Source organism: Nyctibius grandis, chromosome 21, assembly GCF_013368605.1.
Source record: "Nyctibius grandis isolate bNycGra1 chromosome 21, bNycGra1.pri, whole genome shotgun sequence".
Classification (NCBI taxonomy): domain Eukaryota; kingdom Metazoa; phylum Chordata; class Aves; order Nyctibiiformes; family Nyctibiidae; genus Nyctibius; species Nyctibius grandis.
In genome coordinates, this window is record NC_090678.1 from 8932828 (window position 1) to 8950550 (window position 17723).

General features: G+C 61.6%; 2 protein-coding genes across 3 annotated transcripts; both read right to left on the reverse strand.

Annotated features, from left to right (window-relative positions):
- Window positions 1-90: 90 nt before the first annotated feature.
- Window positions 91-10026, reverse strand: LOC137672560 (P-selectin-like). 2 transcript variants are annotated; one of them, XM_068416849.1, is made up of 17 exons: window positions 9977-10026; window positions 9419-9509; window positions 6785-7174; window positions 6579-6686; window positions 6286-6468; window positions 3887-4072; window positions 3567-3752; window positions 3244-3429; window positions 2922-3107; window positions 2604-2789; window positions 2283-2468; window positions 1967-2152; window positions 1595-1780; window positions 1323-1445; window positions 879-909; window positions 625-680; window positions 91-404 (listed from the first exon to the last, which is right to left on the reverse strand). In XM_068416849.1, exons 1-16 carry the CDS (start codon window positions 9977-9979, stop codon window positions 626-628), a joined length of 2472 nt encoding a protein of 823 aa, XP_068272950.1. In that variant the 5' UTR covers window positions 9980-10026; the 3' UTR covers window positions 91-404; window position 625. The 2 variants fall into 2 exon arrangements, with proteins under 2 accessions (XP_068272950.1, XP_068272951.1); XM_068416850.1 differs by having other exon boundaries at window positions 91-526.
- A 5312-nt stretch (window positions 10027-15338) lies between these two features.
- Window positions 15339-16439, reverse strand: LOC137672697 (1-phosphatidylinositol phosphodiesterase-like). Its single transcript, XM_068417102.1, has one exon. It carries the CDS (start codon window positions 16404-16406, stop codon window positions 15339-15341), a length of 1068 nt encoding a protein of 355 aa, XP_068273203.1. The 5' UTR covers window positions 16407-16439.
- Between the last annotated feature and the right edge of the window lie 1284 nt (window positions 16440-17723).

Below are 17723 nucleotides of genomic sequence, written 5' to 3' on the forward strand. Positions count from 1 at the left end.
GACGGCACCGGGGCGGCGGTGACCCCGCGGCCGGGGCAGTTCCCGACCGCACACAGCGACATGGAGCGGCGGCGTTGGACACAGGCGTTTATTCAGGCCCCGCTGACACAAGCCCGTCGCCCGAAGCACGAGTGGGGGGAGTGTCCAAGGGGAGGGGGAAGGCAGCTCCGTGAGGGCAGGGGGAGGCGGCCCGCGGCCCCAGGCTGGGGCCTCGGAGGTCTCCGTGCGAGGGCGGTGCAGGAAGGGCGGCCCCGCTGCCCGCGGGGTGGGCGCACACGCTGCGTGGGTGCGGTCTCGGCTGGCAGCACGGGCCCGGGCTGCAGCCGGAGGTGTGAAGTCCCTCTGGCTCCCGGCGGTGGCTCCCGCTGAGTCTGCAGCATCGGTGGGTTTTAGTCACGGCCAGGCTGGGAGCACAGGAGAGCCGGAGCTGGTCTTACCCCCTTCGGTGCAGCGGAGAAGGCAGAGGGTCCCCCGCTTCCTCTCCCACGGGGTGTCCCCACCTGGGAGCACCCAGCCAGGAGGAGAGCTGCCCGGGTGAATTTTCCACGAGTGGCTCCCAGTAGAAGCAGGGGGGAACGCTTCCAGCGCGCTGCAGGGTGCTGCGAGCGTCTCGCCGGCGCTCACCTTACAGGTTGGCATCATATGCTGCGTTGGTGAAGATGCCTGGCGATCCTAGGTCACTGGAAAACAGACACCAGGGTGGCACCTTGGGGGAGACGGTGGAGTGCGAAGGGCAGGGCCCAGCCGTGTCAGCCCCGAAGATGCTCCTGCTGCGTATAAAAGCAGCCTCGCACCGGCAGATCTGGGTGACATGGGGTGACTGCAGGGTTGTGATGGGCACGGGGCAGAGCCACCCTCCTGCAGAGCACGGCTCTCACCTGGTGGGGTTCAGGAGCTTCTTCTTCTCCTCTGATAACGGTGTCGAAATGTCCCCAGGGATAGAGCAGATAGAAAAGAAATAACCAGATCTTTTTAGTGAGGGACTTGAGAAACCGCAGCAGCAGCATCTGAAATTGAACTGAGTTTGACAAGCACAGGATGGAGCAGGGAGGGGGAGCTGAAGCATTTGCCTTCTTCCCCTTCGCCATGAAGGTGTTTTTCTGGGTCTGCCCTCCAAACCTGGCTGCTGACACTTTCAACTGGACAAACTGCCAAGGAGCTGCTGCTGGACCAACGCAACCCACACCAAATAAGACGTGAGGATTGAGGCAGTCACACTTGTTAAACTCTTCTGATCATCCCACCCTCCCCTGGGACTCTGTAACCACTTCATCTGAGAGCTCCTGCCCAAAGCGATGGTGGGCTGTGGGAGGTTTCTGTACCTCTGTTGCTGAGCCGCTTGGCAAGGAGGGCAATGAGTGTCCCCGAGAGCACAATGCCAGCTACTGCCAGAGCTGTGCCACTGCTGTAAGCCAGGACTTGCTTTAAGAAGGGGGCAGCATCCTCTGAAACAGATCCAGAGACCCACAGATTAGAAGGTTATCAGAAGGACTTCACAGCTTCCAAGCTGCTCGGGTGCCCCCCACCACATTCAAGATGTGCTGCAGGAAGCTGGAACCCCCTAGTTCTAGAGGAGCTGGGGGTCCCACCATACCTGCACAGGCAGGGGGATGCCCAGTCCAGTTCCCCGTGGCTACACACCAGAGCACCTCTGCTCCCACCCGAACAAACCCCTCCTCACAGGAAAAGGTGCACATGGAGTTGTACGTGAAGTTCCCGTGCATGTGAGAGCAGTTCATCTGGCCTCTGCTGGGGGCATCCAGCACCGGGCAACTAACAGCTGGAGACAAAGCACAGTGGTAGCATCAATAGGACAAGACCGATGGTGGTGGGATGGGGACAAGTGGGCTGGGGAGCCAGGGGATGAGCTGCCATGGCTTGGGGGTGCTGAGGGGAAGAGGATGCTGGGGAAGACAGTCTGCTACAACAGAGCACTTCCATACACGCATATGATCACAAGATCTACCTTTGCATTGTGGGGCATCCCCAGTCCAGGTCCCCATAGCTGTGCATTTGCGGCTCTCCGGCCCCATCAGCACAAACCCCATCTGGCAGGAGAAGGAACACGTGGAGCCGAAGGCAAAGTCCCCGTGGAGGTGGGAGCAGGCAGTCTGGCCCATCTTGGGGGTGGCCAGTGCTGAGCATTTGATGGCTGCAAGGGTAAAAAGGCGTGCTTCAAGCAGGAGCCTGGGAGACTGAACTGTTGCGACCAAGAGGCCAGGCAACATCCTGATGTCAGTCCAAGGCCAGTGAGACACCCTGAGCTCTAGCAGCAGCTCTACCTTCACAGTGTGGGGAGTCCCTAGTCCAGGTCCCTGTGGCTGCGCACTCGCGGCTCTCCGGCCCCATGAGCACAAACCCCGTCTGGCAGGAGAAGGCACACGTGGAGCCGAAGGTAAAGTCCCCATGGAGGTGGGAGCAGTTCAGCTCTCCTCGGTCAGGAGCACTGAGCACCGGGCAGGCGATGGCTGCAGGAAAAGAGATACACTGGAGGCAGGAGCATGGGCACTACAGGGCTAAACTGCTGGGTTAAGAGGACCAAGACACCCAAGAATATCTCAGGGTCAACCCAAGGCCTGTGACACCTTGAGCAGCAGCTCTACCTTCACATCGTGGGGCATCCCCAGTCCAGGTGCCTGTGGCTGTGCACTCGCGGCTCTCCGGCCCCATCAGTGCAAACCCCATCTGGCAGGAGAAGGCACATGTGGAGCCGAAGGCGAAGTTCCCGTGGGGGTGGGAGCAGTTCAGCTTTCCTCGGACTGGAGCGCTGAGTGCTGGGCAGGCGATGGCTGCAGGGATAGAGATACACTTGAGGCAGGAGCCTGGGGACTACAAGGCTAAACTGTTGGGACCAAGGGACTGGGGAACATTGTAGTGTTGCCCCAAGGCAGTGACACCCTGAACTCTAGCAGCAGCTCTACCTTCACAGCGTGGGGAGTTGCCAGTCCAGGTCCCTGTGGCTGTGCACTCGCGGCTCTCCAGCCCCATCAGCACAAACCCTGCCTGGCAGGAGAAGGCACATGTGGAACCGAAGGTGAAGTCCCCATGGAGGTGGGAGCAATTCAGCTTTCCTCGGTCTGGAGTGCTGAGCACTGGGCAGGCGATGGCTGCAAGGTAAAGAGGCACACTTCAAGTAGCAGCCTGTGGACTACAAGACTAAACTGTTGGAACAAGAGAACCAAAGCACCCAAGAACATCCCAGAGTCAGCCCAAGGCCTGTGACACCTTGAGCAGCAGCTTTACCTTCACAGCGTGGGGAATCCCCAGTCCAGGTCCCCATAGCTGTGCACTCGCGGCTCTCCGGCCCCATGAGCACAAACCCCGTCTGGCAGGAGAAGGCACACGTGGAGCCAAAGGCAAAGTTCCCGTGGGGGTGGGAGCAGTTCAGCTCTCCTTGGTCTGGAGCACTGAGCACTGGGCAAGTGATGGCTGCAATGGGATAGAGATACACTTGAGGCAGGACCGTGGGCACTACAGGGCTAAATTTCTGGGATGAGAGGACCAAGACACCCAAGAACATCCTGGGCTAAACCCAAGGCCTGTGACACTTTGAGCAGCAGCTCTACCTTCACAGCGTGGGGAGTCCCCAGCCCAGGTGCCTGTGGCTGTACACTCGCGGCTCTCCGGCCCCATCAGTGCAAACCCCGTCTGGCAGGAGAAGGTACATGTGGAACCAAAGGCAAAGTTCCCATGGGGGTGGGAGCAATTCAGCTTTCCTCGGTCTGGAGCGCCGAGCACTGGGCAGGCGGTGGCTGCAGGGTAAAGAGGCACACTTCAAGCAGGAGCCTGTGAACTGGGAGACTAAACTGTTGGGATGAAGAGGCTGGGGAACATCCTAGTGTCATGCCAAGCCCAGTGACACCCTGAGCTCTAGCAGCAGCTCTACCTTCACAGTGTGGGGAGTCCCCAGTCCAGGTCCCTGTGGCTGTGCACTCGCGGCTCTCCGGCCCTATCAGCACAAATCCCATCTGGCAGGAGAAGGCACACGTGGAGCCGAAGGTGAAGTCCCCGTGGTGGTGGGAGCAGTTCAGCTCTCCTCGGTCTGGAGCGCTGAGCACCGGGCAGGCGATGGCTGCAATGGGAGAGCAGGTCTCAGAGACAGGACAGATGAGGTTAAATCTAGGGATTAGGGCTGAATCCAAAACAGATAAAACCAAATGTATGTTGATATGTCTTTGATTTACCTTTCTCACCCAGATGAGTCTCACCTCTTCAAAAACAGTAGTAACGTAGTTGGTACAATGATTTTTTTCTGCCATGAGTGATTTCCTGGGGCTGGGGGGCAGTTGCTGCTCTGCCAGAGCCCTGTTTATCCCCTGCACTACCCCAGGACGCAGGCCCCGGGATTAAGGGCCACAGCTGCTGCAGTCCTACTCATCTCCCTCCCTGGAGGGGAGCAGAGACCTGCCTCCATCCTTGTCGCAGCAGCGAGGTGAGGGACACCCAGAGGGCTGTGGGGCTGTAGGGGACCAGGAGGGGCTGACTGTGATAGCTAGAGGGGTTGTGCGGCTGTGCCTGGAGTGTGCTTCACTGCGTGCCAGGGCAGCACCCAACATTTGCTGGGGCAAGCAGCTCCATTGCCTATGGGACCACCGCAGGTCAATGCTGGGGGGACATCAAACACCACCAACACCCAGCCCGGCTGAGACAGACCCCATTCCCTGCACCTTCTGCTTTCAGACTGACACCAAACACTTTCCTTGGTAACTTTTCCCTTCATAGCCATCTTACAGGCAAGCTGGGTTCCCTGCAGCATCCCTGGAGGTGCCTACCAGGGCCCCTGAAACCCACCACTGAGGCACCCCTCCAGCAGGCAGCCCGGGGGGGCCTGATTGCTCCCATCACCTCAGAGGCCTCCTGGCAGGAGAAGGCACGCGTGGAGTGGAAGGCGAATGCATTGTGCGGGTGGGAGCAATGGAGCCGGCCCCTTTCGGGGCAGCCAGCTGAGTGCACAGGACGGCTGCAGGCAGGCACAGGGCAGGCAGCCTCATCCCTCAGGGTGCCTGCAGCACCATCAGTCTCGCTGCAGCAGGAGCTGCTGCTCATTTTTGGAGTAAGCCCAACTGGCAACGCTTGGTAACACAGCTTCGTTATCAGCAAGGGCGACCGACTAACTCATCTGATTCTTTGCAAAAAAGAAAAAATCAATCATACATACAGCCAGCGGGAAAAAACAACGAGCTGTGCTTTGGGAACTTGAGAAGCCTGGAGCGGGCAGGCTCAGCCCAGCTTGCCTGGTGGGACTTTCACAAAATTGGGAGCCAGCTCCTGACCCTGCCACCCCTGGGGACACTGGCCGCAGGACAGTCACATCACATCTCCGTGCCTGTTCCCCTTAACTGCAGAAAGCTTTGCTGGTCTCAGCTGCCTAAAACAAGTCCTGGGATGGACCACAGGCCCACCCAGCACAGGTGTCATCGGCAGCGCTAACTTCAAGGCAGGCTTTTTTTTTTTAAATATACATACAGAGACCCTGCCCACCCCCTGACCCCTCCTGCTGGGTCTCTGGATACAGAGGGTCCCCCCACTGCATCCTGTGTCTGCTCCAGTCTTCGACTCATCCCATCCTTGTGCAAGGCTGCAGATCCACCATGCAGCAGCACAGGGAAGGTGGAGCGGGGTTCTTGCACCCTCTGAAAAAAGCCCAGCACCTCTCTGGGGCACCCAGCACCTGGCTGTAAACCCTCAAACCACTGACGGGAAGACTTTCTCTGCTCCTGCAGCATAACGTACCGCAGCTTTCTCCGCTTTGTGGCTTCCTGCCCCACTCTGTCCCTCCCAGCTTATATCTAACCTCATCTCACTGGTTCTCATCCTGCTTGCAGTGGCCCAGCCCTGCCAGAATACGCTGTTGCCCTGACTGTGGGATGGCAGCTCCCCTTTGCTCTTCTCTGAGAACCCCTGAGATGCTGAGCACCCTCCCAAGGGTGGGCTTAGGGAAGAGCAGACGGTGCTGCTGGGGTGATGGAGGTGCCAAGACACCATCCTGCCTCTGCACACAGGTCATGTGGGGTGCTGGCATCTGTGTGTGATTCAGGACAGGGAGCAAGAGCACTGGGACAGCCGGGGAGAGCAGGGGGCTTATCCAGAGCTCACAGCTGCTCTGCCCATTGCAGCCTCATCAAGGAACCGCTCCCTGCGTGCAGCACAAGGAGCTGCTTCCCCAAAGGGCAGGGGCACAGCAAGCCCAGCCCATTGCTTGCCTGAGCAATGTTGGGCATGCAGGGCTGCCCCCCCTAGCACCAGTGCTACATCCCTGAGCCCCCAGCCCCTGGCAGGCCCTACCTGTGCAGGTGGGGGTCTCTGCAGACCACTGCTGGGAAGGCAGGCACCGCAGCATGCCTGCCCCTCGCCGCTCGAACCCCTCCTGGCACTCGAACGTGCAGGTGGAGTTGTAGCTGAAGTCTCCGAAGGGATGGCTGCAGTTCATGCGCGCTCCCCGGGGCTCGAGCTTGGCGCACCGCACAACTGGGAGAGACGCGGAGCCGCCGGCCCGTTAGGAGCATAACGAACCTGCCCGCTTTGCTGCCGGGCTCAGGCTCTCCTGCAGGGAAGGAGGGATGGGGATGGGGCCTCACCGTCCTCGCACTCGGGGCCGCGGAAGCCGGGGTAGCACTCGCAGCGGTAGCTCCCGATGGTCTCCACGCACTCGCCGCGCTGGCTGCAGGGGAAGGGCTGGCAGGAGGCTGCACGCACAGAGGACGGTCATCAGGAGCCACTGGCCACCTTGTCAAGGTCCCCAGCCCTCCCGATGTGTGTCCGTGCCACGGTCCCCCCCACTCACCCCGGTAGCACAGCGCCTTTTTCCTCCGGTTGCAGGGCTCGTCGTTCCACTTGCCCGACTCCCGCTGCCGCTTGATGTAGATCTCCACGCAGTCCTGGTTGGAGCGGCGGTTGTTGGGCTCCCCAGCTGCCCAGTTCTCTGCCTCCTTTGTCAGCGCCTTCCTGGTGCCCACCCAGGTCCAGATGCCGCCCAGCTTGCGGATGCCGATCCAGTAGTAGCGCCCGTGGAAGGGCAGGCTCTCGTTGAGGTACTCGATCTCCTGCTTGTTCTGGATTGCCACCAGGTCGGTGAAGAAGGTCTGGCAGTAGTTCCTGGCCTGCTCCCACGTGTAGTCCCCTTGGTCACTGTAGTGGTACGTCCAGGCACCCACCTCCAGTCGTGTCACCGCAGCTGTGAGAGAGGATGTGGTCCAGGATTGCCACAGAAAGGACGGGAGTTGGGTTGGGGATGGGGTCCTTTGGGACATGAGGTGGAGCTAGGACTGGCATCAGGGCCAAGAGATGCTGGCAACCAGCTGGGCAAGAGGACAGGATGAACGGACCAGGGTGGGTGAGAATGGGGCTGTAGGTGGGTTCATGGAGACCTGGGTGGATCTCCATGGCATGGCAGAAGGAGCTGAGGTGGGAGAGAGAGGGATGGCACAGGGACAAGGAAGGAGGGGAGGACGGGGTGAAGGCTGAGACAGAGAGCAACACAGGACGGGGCAGGCAGAGCGCAGGTGGCAGAAGAGCCCCAAGCAGTGATGCCCCACTCCCCTACCCACAAAGGTTTCCCAAAGGGGAAAACCCCAACATCAAGTTGGTTCCTTAAAACACGGTTCCTTCCTTGAGCACAGTAGTGTCCCATTTCAGTTTTCTTGCTTTACACTTCCAGATGAGAGTCAGCTTGGAGCAAGGCAGAGCAACGAGCACGCCCCTGCCCCAAAAGCATTTGGATCCTGAGCTGCTCATCCAAACCAGAGACGGTCTGAAAAGTCTTGTAAAACTCAGTATTGCAAAACAACGTCTTGCAAAAGTCACGTTCACATCCTGGTCATGCCCACCAGGCAGGGCAAAGCCACAGATTAACTGGAACCCGCACCCAGAAGCGAAGGGCACTTCGCTGAAACCCTTCTCTTATTTACAGTGTTTCGCACCGCAACCTGATGCAATCAAAGGGGTTTAGCCACAAAAAAAAGCTTCCTCCCTCCTCCCCAGAAGCAGGTATCTCCACAACTGCAGAAAGTGATAGGGGGATCACGTGCAAAAAGGGAGATGGGGATCAAAGCTTGCTCCAAACAACCGCCCTGGGGTACCCTGTGTCTCAGGAGAGCACATCACACCATGGTCATGCAGGCAAAGGTCTGTGCATTGCAGATTAGATGCAAATCTAGGGCTTCCCAAGTCCATTTAGGGCTCTAGTTTGGTCAATAATTATGCATTTTTCTGAGCAAAATTCCCATAATTTTTCTGGTTTTCCTTGTGAAAGAGCAAACTATCCACATCGTTCAACAAAACTGAAGCTGAGAAAACCGTAGCCTTCAACAACAGCCCTTCTCTTCACCCCTGGGGAGTTTGGGGCTGCAGGACAGAAGCTCCGGGCACCTCTTAGGAGCCTGCCCCATCCTCAGCTCCCACCACCCACCTCCTGGCCCTTGCTACCTCCCCAGCACAGCTCAGGACAGCCACCCTGGCACACCCCATCCCCAAACCGAGAAGGACCAAGGGAGCCCATCCGCTGTGTGCCTGTCCTCCATGTGCTCTCCTGCCTCTTTCCTCTCGCTCGGCCAGTAACACCCTCTCTGTAGCACAGCTCCTCCCTGCTTCTTCTCCTCAGCCTTATGTTACCTCTCCCTGCCCCACCTGGAGCTGAACCACCAGGTGGGTGCAGTTTGCCTGCGTTACAACTCCTCCACTCCCCTGGCAGCCCCCGATGCCTCCCCCCAGGGCAGTGCTCAGCACCCGCTGCACTTGGGGTGCCTTTGCATTTTTGTTTTCCCCTCAGAGTGAAATCTCAGCTTCCTTCTGATGCTTCTGCATTTGCCTCTGTTCCTTAGATCAATCACGAAAGGTCCTTTGGAAAATAACCCAGCTCATGGAGGATCTCTGGGGACAGAGCAGGCACCAGCAGGTTTTGCTCTGTGCAATGCCAATGGGTGAAGGAAATATCCTACAGGCAGCAAAACCAAATTAGTTTCTACTCTGTTTTCTTCCCCTGATGTCAATTAGCAGCTTTAACTCTGCTGTGCTCCCAGCCCTTGCACCTGTGAGTCCTGTGCCTACGTCCATGCCCAGCTCTGCAGCATAGGCATGGGCAGAGGGTAGAGCTGCTGCTGCCCTTCTCCAGTTCACGGTACAATGCACCAGCTGCCATGCTGCATTTGGGGAACCAGACACCCTGTGGGGACCCCACTCGTAGCCTGGCCCTCCCAGGGGGAGCACAGTCCTGCGATGGGTCTGGCTGGAGGGAGCTGGCCTGGACAGACGCAGCCCCCTCCCAGCCCAGAAGGATCCAGCCCTGGGGCTGGCAGCCATGGCGGGGGTGACTGGTGAGCCCCCAAAATAACATTGCTGCTCTTCTGCAGTTTCCTGGCCCTGCAGGCTCCTCGGCAGCAGGGTCACGCTGGGCGTACCGAACGGGCGGCGGGTGGCTTACCCCATGTGACGGCAGCGATGCCCAGGTAGGAGATGCCACGAGAGCCCGGAGCCCACGTCCTCCCAGCAGACCGCAGTCCCGCAGCAGTGCCCTGTGTGCCAGAGAGGAGGCGTGAGCGTGCAGGTCCCGCGGGGGCTCACGCACCCCACCGTGCCCCCTCGCTGCTGCCAGCCAGTCCTGGGAGCGGCAAGGGCACGTTGCAGGAAGGGCCCCTCCAGAAAGGCACTTTGAGGGGGCTGCGCCCACAGCACGGCTGGGCAGTGCACTCCTGGGGAGCCCCTAAGTCCAGGGCATGCCCTGTGCCCCCCGTCCCTCTCCGCCCACCCAGGGGCAGTGCCCTGTGTGCCTGGCAGTGCCCTGTGTGCCTGGCAGTGTCCTGTGTGCCTGGCACAGCCTCACTGCCTGGGGCAGGGTCTCTCCAGGGCAGCCTGAGTCCATCCCACGGGTCCCCGACAGCAGCACCGGTTCCTGGCAGCGCCTGCCCACAGCCCTGCCCGTCCCTAACCCCGTTTTCCAGGCAGACCCCGACCCGTCCCCAAGGAAAGGAGCAGGACCTACCATGTTGGCGCGGCAGTCGCACCTTGCCCGGCTGCTGGCAGCACCAGGCACGTCTGGCCCTCGGCAGGCAGCGGCGCTCACACTTCCTCCGAGCATCGCTCCCTGCCCTTGGCCTCTTCCCCTCCCACCCCAGCCCCGCTGCCAGCCCGCATCCTGCCCCACGCCTCTCCGCCTCCCCCACCGTGGGGCTCTCCCACCCCAGAGACCCCACTCCCAGCCCGGCGTGGAGTGGAGTGGAACAGCGGGGTCCCGCAGCCCTGGCGGGACTCAGCTCAGCACCTGCCCCATGGCACAGGAGCTGGGGACATCCCCACGCTGCCACAGGGACGTGACAGCCACAGGAGCCAACCCACAACAAGCCAGGCTTGCCCAAGCCCCCCAGGAGGTGGAGAAGGGTCCCCCCAGGAGATGTCCAGCCCAGCCTGTGGTACCCAGGGCACCGAGACCTCTCCGACCCACCATGTCCCCGTCGCAGTGCCCGCGCTGGCCCTCGGAGGACGGAGGAGGGACGAGGTGTGACTTGGTCCCGTGTGGGCTGAGCAGGAGCGTGGCTCACAGCCTCCCGGCCCCTGCGCCGGATGCTCTCCTCGCTTGCAGGCTTTTTGCTCTGGCTGTGAATCTTCATATACCGTTTATAAACAGTTACTTACACAATATATTTTCCTGTCTTTGCCTTTAAGTCTTTATGAGAAAGGTCCAAGAACATGCCAGAGGAACTTCCCCTGAGTTGTTAATGTCCTTAATGAACTTCCAGCGATGCTTCAGGAACATGCTTCATTGTGTCCACCTCCCCTTGGATCATTCTTGAATCATCATAAATCCTTCCTTACCCCGTTCTGCTTCTAAGTAAAATTGCCTTGGCAGGGTTTTCTGCAGGAATTACTCTGCTCACTTCCAGCTAAGGCCAAAGCGAGAGCCGTGCAGGTCACAGGCATTTTCCAGTTCCAGAGAAATTGATGGTGCTCCCGTGGGACTCAAGCTAGACAAAAGGAGGAACCCATCCCACAAAAGCTGTAATCCACTACAATGACCGTGTACTTGGCCAATATAAATGAAACTTGGTTCCTGTCTCTGGATATCTTCCTTGCAAAATGTTTTACTGCAGTTGTCTATTTTTATGGAATTGCTGAGGATGAGCCTGTGTGTCCAGTAACTCAGGAGCACCCGCTTTCTAGCAGCTCATGTGCAGAGGGTGCGCAATTACGGCAAGGGAAGAAGCAGCCTGGCAGACAGAGAGGCTGAGGGACAGCTGCTGGGGCAGGAGAGCATGTCCAGATGGTGAGAGTCACCGGGGCAGGGTGGGAACTGCCTCTCCCACTGGCGGGAGACCTGCTGGGAGTCAGAGGGGTGCTTGCAGGTGCACGGCCTTGTAGGGAGCAGGCGTGCCCCTGCCAGTTTCACTTCTGTTGAGACCCGACATGGTAGGGCAGAGCAGTAGAAAAAAAATATTTCCACCTTTATTTTTGTTACTACAAATAGTTTCTGGTATTGCTTTAACAACAGAAGCAAGGTGGCTAAGACCCAGAGGCTGCCGCTGCAAAAGGCAGAACATGGCCAAGTTCAAAGCTGTTGGTGGGGGCAGGTACCCCATGCCCAAGGGTACCGGGGCTCAGAGAGGGGTCCTGCATGGCAGGACGGGTACTGAGGGTTGCTTTGCAGGTAGTAGAAAAAGATAAATGTGGTGGGAGTGAGAGAAGACCCCAATCAGCTCTGCAGGGAGCTGGCTAATCACCAGGAGCCCTTTCACATCTCGGTGGTTTCCCAGGCTGGCTCCCCGGGAAGGATTCAGGATGCTGCAGGGCACATGCCCCCCCCCGGGTTCCTGCTGCCCCACTTACCAAGGAAGGGCCCATCCTTGCCTTACGGGCTGAGCAGCGCAGGGATTTCCCAGGCAGCAGGATGGTGTATCCGATCCGCCCAGCCACCCCTTGAAGGGCACGGCGCAAGCTTCAAGCCGGGGCTTCGCTCAGCAGGGGCTCAAGGGAGCAAGTACAAAGGCGCTTTCCCGTGTCACCTGCTCACCATCCCTCTGGGCCCTGCAGGGAGCTGGAATGGAAGTGTGCCTCCTTTGCTGTGCCCCGGTCCTGAGCCACAGACAGAGGCAATGCGTTCTCCCGAGAGCCCTGCTGCAGGCTGTATCTGGGGGGAAGGGGCATGGGTGCCCCGCTCCCACCTCCAAACCACTGCCGAGGGTGCTGTGCAGCCGGCGGGGCTGGGCAAACCCACCCGCAGGCTGTGACCGCAGGGCTCGCCCCGGGGAACTGGCTCGGCCGCTGCAGCCATCGCTGCGTGCCCAAGCTGGTGCTCTGCTCCCTCTCGGCGTGCTCAGCCGTGCCGCAGGCAGGGTGCCGTGTGCGGGGCAGGGCACGGTGCCTGCACGAGCATCCCACCAGCTCTGGGAGAGCCCAGGCGTGGATGGGACCCACGGTGCCAGGGCTGCACATGCTGCGTGGGGAGGTGGGTGCTCGCAGAGACGGGCAGGTGCCCCAGGGCTCACTGTCTGCAGAAGGTCACCATTGCCCCAGGGCCAAGTCCAGGCTGCGCCCCACACCGAAGTCCCCAGGGAGTGCTCAGGACCTGGTGGAGCAAGACCCTGGGGGCAAGGGGTGCAAGGGGCACCCCCGCACCACCACGCTGCACAGCCCCCTGTGCAGAGGCACACTTGGGTTGTTTTCGGCAGAGGCTCCCGCCCCACGGCAGCACAGCCTGTTCCCCTCCTTGTGCAACGTCCCCCCGCAAACCGCAGAGGAACCGAGTCACCCTGACACAGCCCGCCCGGCTCGGCTGCCACCAGCGATATAGCGGGCACCTTCCTGGGGACCCTCCCTCACCCCTGCCACCGAGGAGGGCTCAGCAGCCCACCGGAGCGAGGAGGCACCTGGCAGCACCCCTGCCGGAGCGTGGCACGGTGCCAGCGAGGACCCACACCCTGCTGGGGTGCAGCCATGTTCCCACTGCTCCACCCTGGGGACCGGGGCGGCTCTCCCCAGGTCCTGCAATGCCCCAGCGAGCAGAGGCTTTGAAGGCACCTCCTGAGCGTGGGCAGGGGACGGCTCCCACCCACCGCAGGTGCCCAGGGAGTGTTTGACCCAAAGGGTGTCCCTGAGCTTCAGTCACATCTCCCAGAGCGAAGCCTGGCCTGCAGCCCGGGCAGCCGGACCCTCCTCCAGAAGGAAAGCAGCGTCTGATAAAATCTTTCTCACAATTTGAAAGTGTTTGGCCACAGGAAGATGTTACCCGAGGGCACCCGTGCTTGGAGGGGGTGAGATGGTTGCGAGGATTAGCCAGGGCCAGGACGGTGACGCTTCCCAGAGAGATCACGTGCCGTGGCACCCTGTGCCCCCACCCACAGGGACCCTGCGGCGCTGGGGCAGCCCTGGCTGCAGGGGTAGTTTTGGGGCAAATCACTCCTGCCCACCCCACAGGGTCCCTCTGTCCCTTTCTTGATCTCAGCTGCAGGACAGCATGCTGCCTCGCAGGTGATGGAGAGCCTTTTCGCTGGGCACCGCTGCCAGCCGGGTACCCCTGCCCGCCGGCTCCCTGGCGCCTGGCAGCAGCAGCACGTGCACGGCCCAGATAAGGGTTCACCAAACAGGATGCTGGGGGCGTAGATAACACCGAAGTTACCTCATGGCTTGTGTTGTAGGGAGTAAACAAGCAGCTCTGCCCAGCCGGGGAATCCCAGGCAGTGCCTGTGCCCTGCCAGTGAGCTGGGGCACAGGGTGGGTTCGGGGTGCTGGGGTGCAGCTCCGGGAACACGCTACATCCAGGGGCAGCCCCACAGCCATGCAGGCAGCCCTTGCCCTAAGCCCACAGAGCCACTCCGGGAATCTGCGCCTGCTCTGCCTGCGCCCTGCCCAGCTCCCCATGGCACTGTGCGTCCCCAGAGGGCTGGGGCCACCCTCCTGCCTGGCCACCTCTCCATGGCACCCATCTTCCCAGTGCGAGGGCAATACCTAGAGCCGACAGGTTGGCTCGGTGCTGGGGCAACAGCCCCAGGCGGTGGAGGCGTTGGCAGCCGATGGCAGATTTGTCACGTGTGTGGTTTAATGCAGAGATATCAGTCTTCTGTCTCACAAAGCAAGGCCAGACGTGGATTTCCCCGGCTGTCACCTCCGTCACCCCCTGTGCGCTATTGCCTGCTCCCCTCCACTCTGGCTCTTCGCAGCATGGGCTCGCTCCTCCTGTGCTCCCCGGGCAGAGCCCCCGCAGCCCGCCCGGGGCCAGCGGATGAGCATACTCAGCACCGAGAGCCCTGTCTCCAGCCAGGGCCAGCCCCCGCGGAGCAAACAATGTCCTCTCCTCCGGCCAGGAAATCCTGCGGCATCCCCTCGGCAGGCACTGAGCCCAGCTGCGTTTTCCCCCGAGACAGTAGCATCCTTGAGGACATTCTTCACCTTTCGTCAGGCCAGGGCCGAGCTTTCCTCTTCTCTTTCTCACCTCCTCACTTCAGCGCAGCCGGCGGTTTGATGCTTTCTCCCCTGGGATCTCGGTTACCTTTCTGCTCCAAGGAGCCACTGTGTCCTGTGACTTGCCAGTCTATTTGAATTGCTGATTTATTTTCTGCAGGTAGGGCAGGCACTGGTACAAGCAGCATTTTAACGTCTTTTTTATGTCTCAAACACTTTGCTTTTGTGGCTCTACAAACTGCCCCATCCACACTGCCCACGCTGCTGCAAACCACCGAGCTGTGCCCTGTGCCGTGTCCCCCGGGGGTGTGACCCCAGGGACGGGGCAGCCCCATCTGAATCGCCGCTGCTGTGGCCATCCAGCTCTCCGTGCGCAGGGTCGGCGGCGCCTGCTGAAGCTGCCTCTCTCTAACAGTCCTGACTTTTGGGGCAAGCCCCTGCAAGAAAAAAACAAAAGCTGAAATAACGAGAGGAAGGACATTCCTAACAATTTGTTGTCACCTTTGAAATTAATTCCTCCTCTGACCCCTCGCAGCTCTGCGTTAAGAGCAAGATGGCTACAAACACCACCGTGACTGTGCTGCAGCAGTGGGCAGAGGGGTACGGGCTCTTTCACAGCTGAGCAGCAAAAGCAAGGGGTTGTTTCTGCTGGGGAGTGGCAAGGCAACGCAGTGGGTGCTTTCCTAGCTTCTTTTTATTTTTATTTACCCTTGAAAGGAAAAGGCCTGTTTTGCAGAGGGGCGTTTCGGGTGGACTCACGGGCCTGAGAGGAGGTGAGGCAGGACCTTCTACCTCCGCCCCATCCCTACTGCTCCGCTGGGGACTTGGCTGGCCCAGCCCCACGCCGGGACCCTACCTGGCTCCTCGGGGGGAGAGCAGCGTGCAGGGGCAGCTCCTGGGGCTGCCCAGCTCCGGCCGTGGCTGCCAACCCTCCTCTGCCACCTCCGGCACTGTCACACCGTTGTCACACGAAGGCCTCCTGGCACCCTGCAAGAGCTAGAAACCCGCTTTCTCTGTACGGGCGCCGACGTCCTTCGGCAGAGGCGTGGGGCTGGGAGCAGCACCCGTCCCGATGGGCACCGGCGCGGGCGGCGAGCGGAGCTGTACCGGCTGCGGCGCCTGTCCCCTCTGCCGTGGGGGTGCCGCGGGGATGCCGTGGGGGTGCCGGGGGCCGGTGCGATGTGCCCGCTGGCCCGCGGGGCATTGCTCTCCACGATGAGCCGGAGGAGCCCTACCCCGGGGAAGTCCATGATGACCACCCCCCAGCGCACGGGCTGCCCTCCCCGGCGCCGCAGGTGCTGGTAGCAGCGGGGGTTCACGAAGCGGGCCACGTCCTCGGGGCAGGTGAAGAGCCCGTTGCCGGAGCAGAACGTGAGGTACATGGTGGCGGGGTCCCCGCTGGCCGCCCTCTCCAGGTGCCGCCGTGCCCGGGCCCACTTGCGCTCCAGTGAGAGGACGTTCCAGGCGTCGCTGATGCTCAGCTGCTCGTAGGGGATGCCCAGCACCTCCCGTGCCAGAGCCTCCAGCACCACGATCTTTCCCCGCACCTGGCCCAGCGTCGGCACCTGCTCCCGGCACCACACACGGCCCCGTCCCTCCTCCAGCAAGCAGCGGCGCAGCCGGGCGGCGAAACGGGGCCGGGGGAAGATGGGCAGCTCCTCCTTGATGCGCATGAGCACGGCCTCGCCGGGGTGGGCGCGGAGGAAGCGCAAAGTGCGGCACAGGACCCCCCGCAGACTGGCCTGCTGGAAGGTGCAGAGGTGGTAGATGCGGAGCTCGCCCCGTGCCAGCTTGCAGCGCACGTCCAGGAAGCGGATGCCGGCCGCCAGCTGAGCCTCCAGGCCCCAGCTCTGGCACCGCAGGCGCCGGCCACCGAACAGGCTGAGGGAGTCGTGGGTGCCAGGGATGGAGAGACGGGAGAGGGGCAGGGCATCGGGGAGCCCTGCCATCCAGTCAGGGCAGCAGGCTGCCGGCTGGGGCGTGCAGTCGAATGCCATACTGCGCCGGCACCGCACCTCCATGCCCCTGGGAGAGCGGGCGCCCCAGCACCTGGCTGGCCCCACCAAGCCCTGCCGCGGAGGAGAAGCAGACCATGAGCAGTGGGAGTGCCACATGGCCCCCATGCATCCCGATCCCACCCCTTCCCAGAGGTATCCCTATATGACCCCCTATGAATCCCATGAACCCCTAATAGCGTGCCCCATGCCCCATACACATTGCTGCCAATACCCCACACTGTCACACCGTATGGTTCCGCTCCCACTTCCAAGCACTCATCCCAGTACCCCCGAGCCCTGGCACATCCCAGCCTCCCCCTCCTGCACCCACCTGGGTTTGCCTGCGACAGCGGGGTGCAGCCCGTCAGACAGGGCCCGCGGCCGTCGGAGCCGGCGGCACACTGGCAGGCAGAGCGGGATGCTGGACATTAACTCAGTGATGGTCATGACGTGCGTCCTGCCTCGCACGTGGCACGTGCACCGGGGATTCATCCTCAGCCCTCAGCCAAGGAGAGCGCTCGGCGGACACGCTGGGCTGGAAAAATCACCTGGCTGATCCCGAAAACATCCATTCAGGCCTCTGCACCTCCCTCCCCAGGAATCAGGACAAACGGGATCCGGGTGCCGTGGGGCCCTTTGACGCAGCCCGTGGGAGCAGCTGCGCTGGGCCCCTGGGTGCCCATGTGCCTGGTCTGGAGCTGTGCCACGGGTTGGGACCTGGCGGAACCTGGCCCCCCCGTTGATGATTGCCGTCGTCCCGTCAGAGGGACAACATCCAGGCAGGGATCTGGAGCAGGGGGTCGGTGCTTGCCAGCGCTCCCCAGGACCTGCCCAGCGAGGGTTCCCCGGGAAGTGGGCTCCATCCCCTCGGTCCTCGGGCCCCGGCGGCTGCTTCACGCCAGAGTCACGGCGAGGCTGCTCCCGGCAGCAGGGCTGTGAGCCCCACGGCTGGGGCCGGGTCTGGAGCCGGTGCCCAGGGGGCACCTCCTGCCTGGGGGACATGGCTGCAGGGCACACTGAGCCCGGGGGTTTTCGGGGAGGGGCCGCCCGGCAGGTCACAGACCCCTCTGGGCATCCCTCCTGGCAGAGCAGGGAGGGCACAGGGTCCCTCCGGGGATGCTCTCTACCGTGGGCTCTGCAGCCGCACGGAGGCCAGGCGGGGGGACAGGAGGGGGGACACCAGCAGACAGCTCCCCTTGCGCGCTGGGAGCAGCGGCGAGGCTGAGGGGGGTCCCCGGTGCAGCCCCCTGCTCGGGGGGACCGAGCCCCCGCAGCCTCCCCGGGCAGCCTGCCCCAGCCCCTGAAAAGGCGCTTGTCCCGTGTATAACGGCAGCGCGCTGC

Bases quoted from the DNA above. Each gene is read 5' to 3' on its own strand.
- LOC137672560 (XM_068416849.1), bottom strand. The intron at 7,175-9,418 runs GTAAGCCACCCG...CCTCTCTCACAG, and splicing joins CATCGCTGCCGTCACATGGG to CTGCGGTGACACGACTGGAG. The intron at 1,781-1,966 runs GTAGATCTTGTG...CTTTGTCTCCAG, and splicing joins GGATGCCCCACAATGCAAAG to CTGTTAGTTGCCCGGTGCTG.
- LOC137672697 (XM_068417102.1), bottom strand. From the start codon at position 16,406: ATGGAGGTGCGGTGCCGGCGCAGTATGGCATTCGACTGCACGCCCCAG.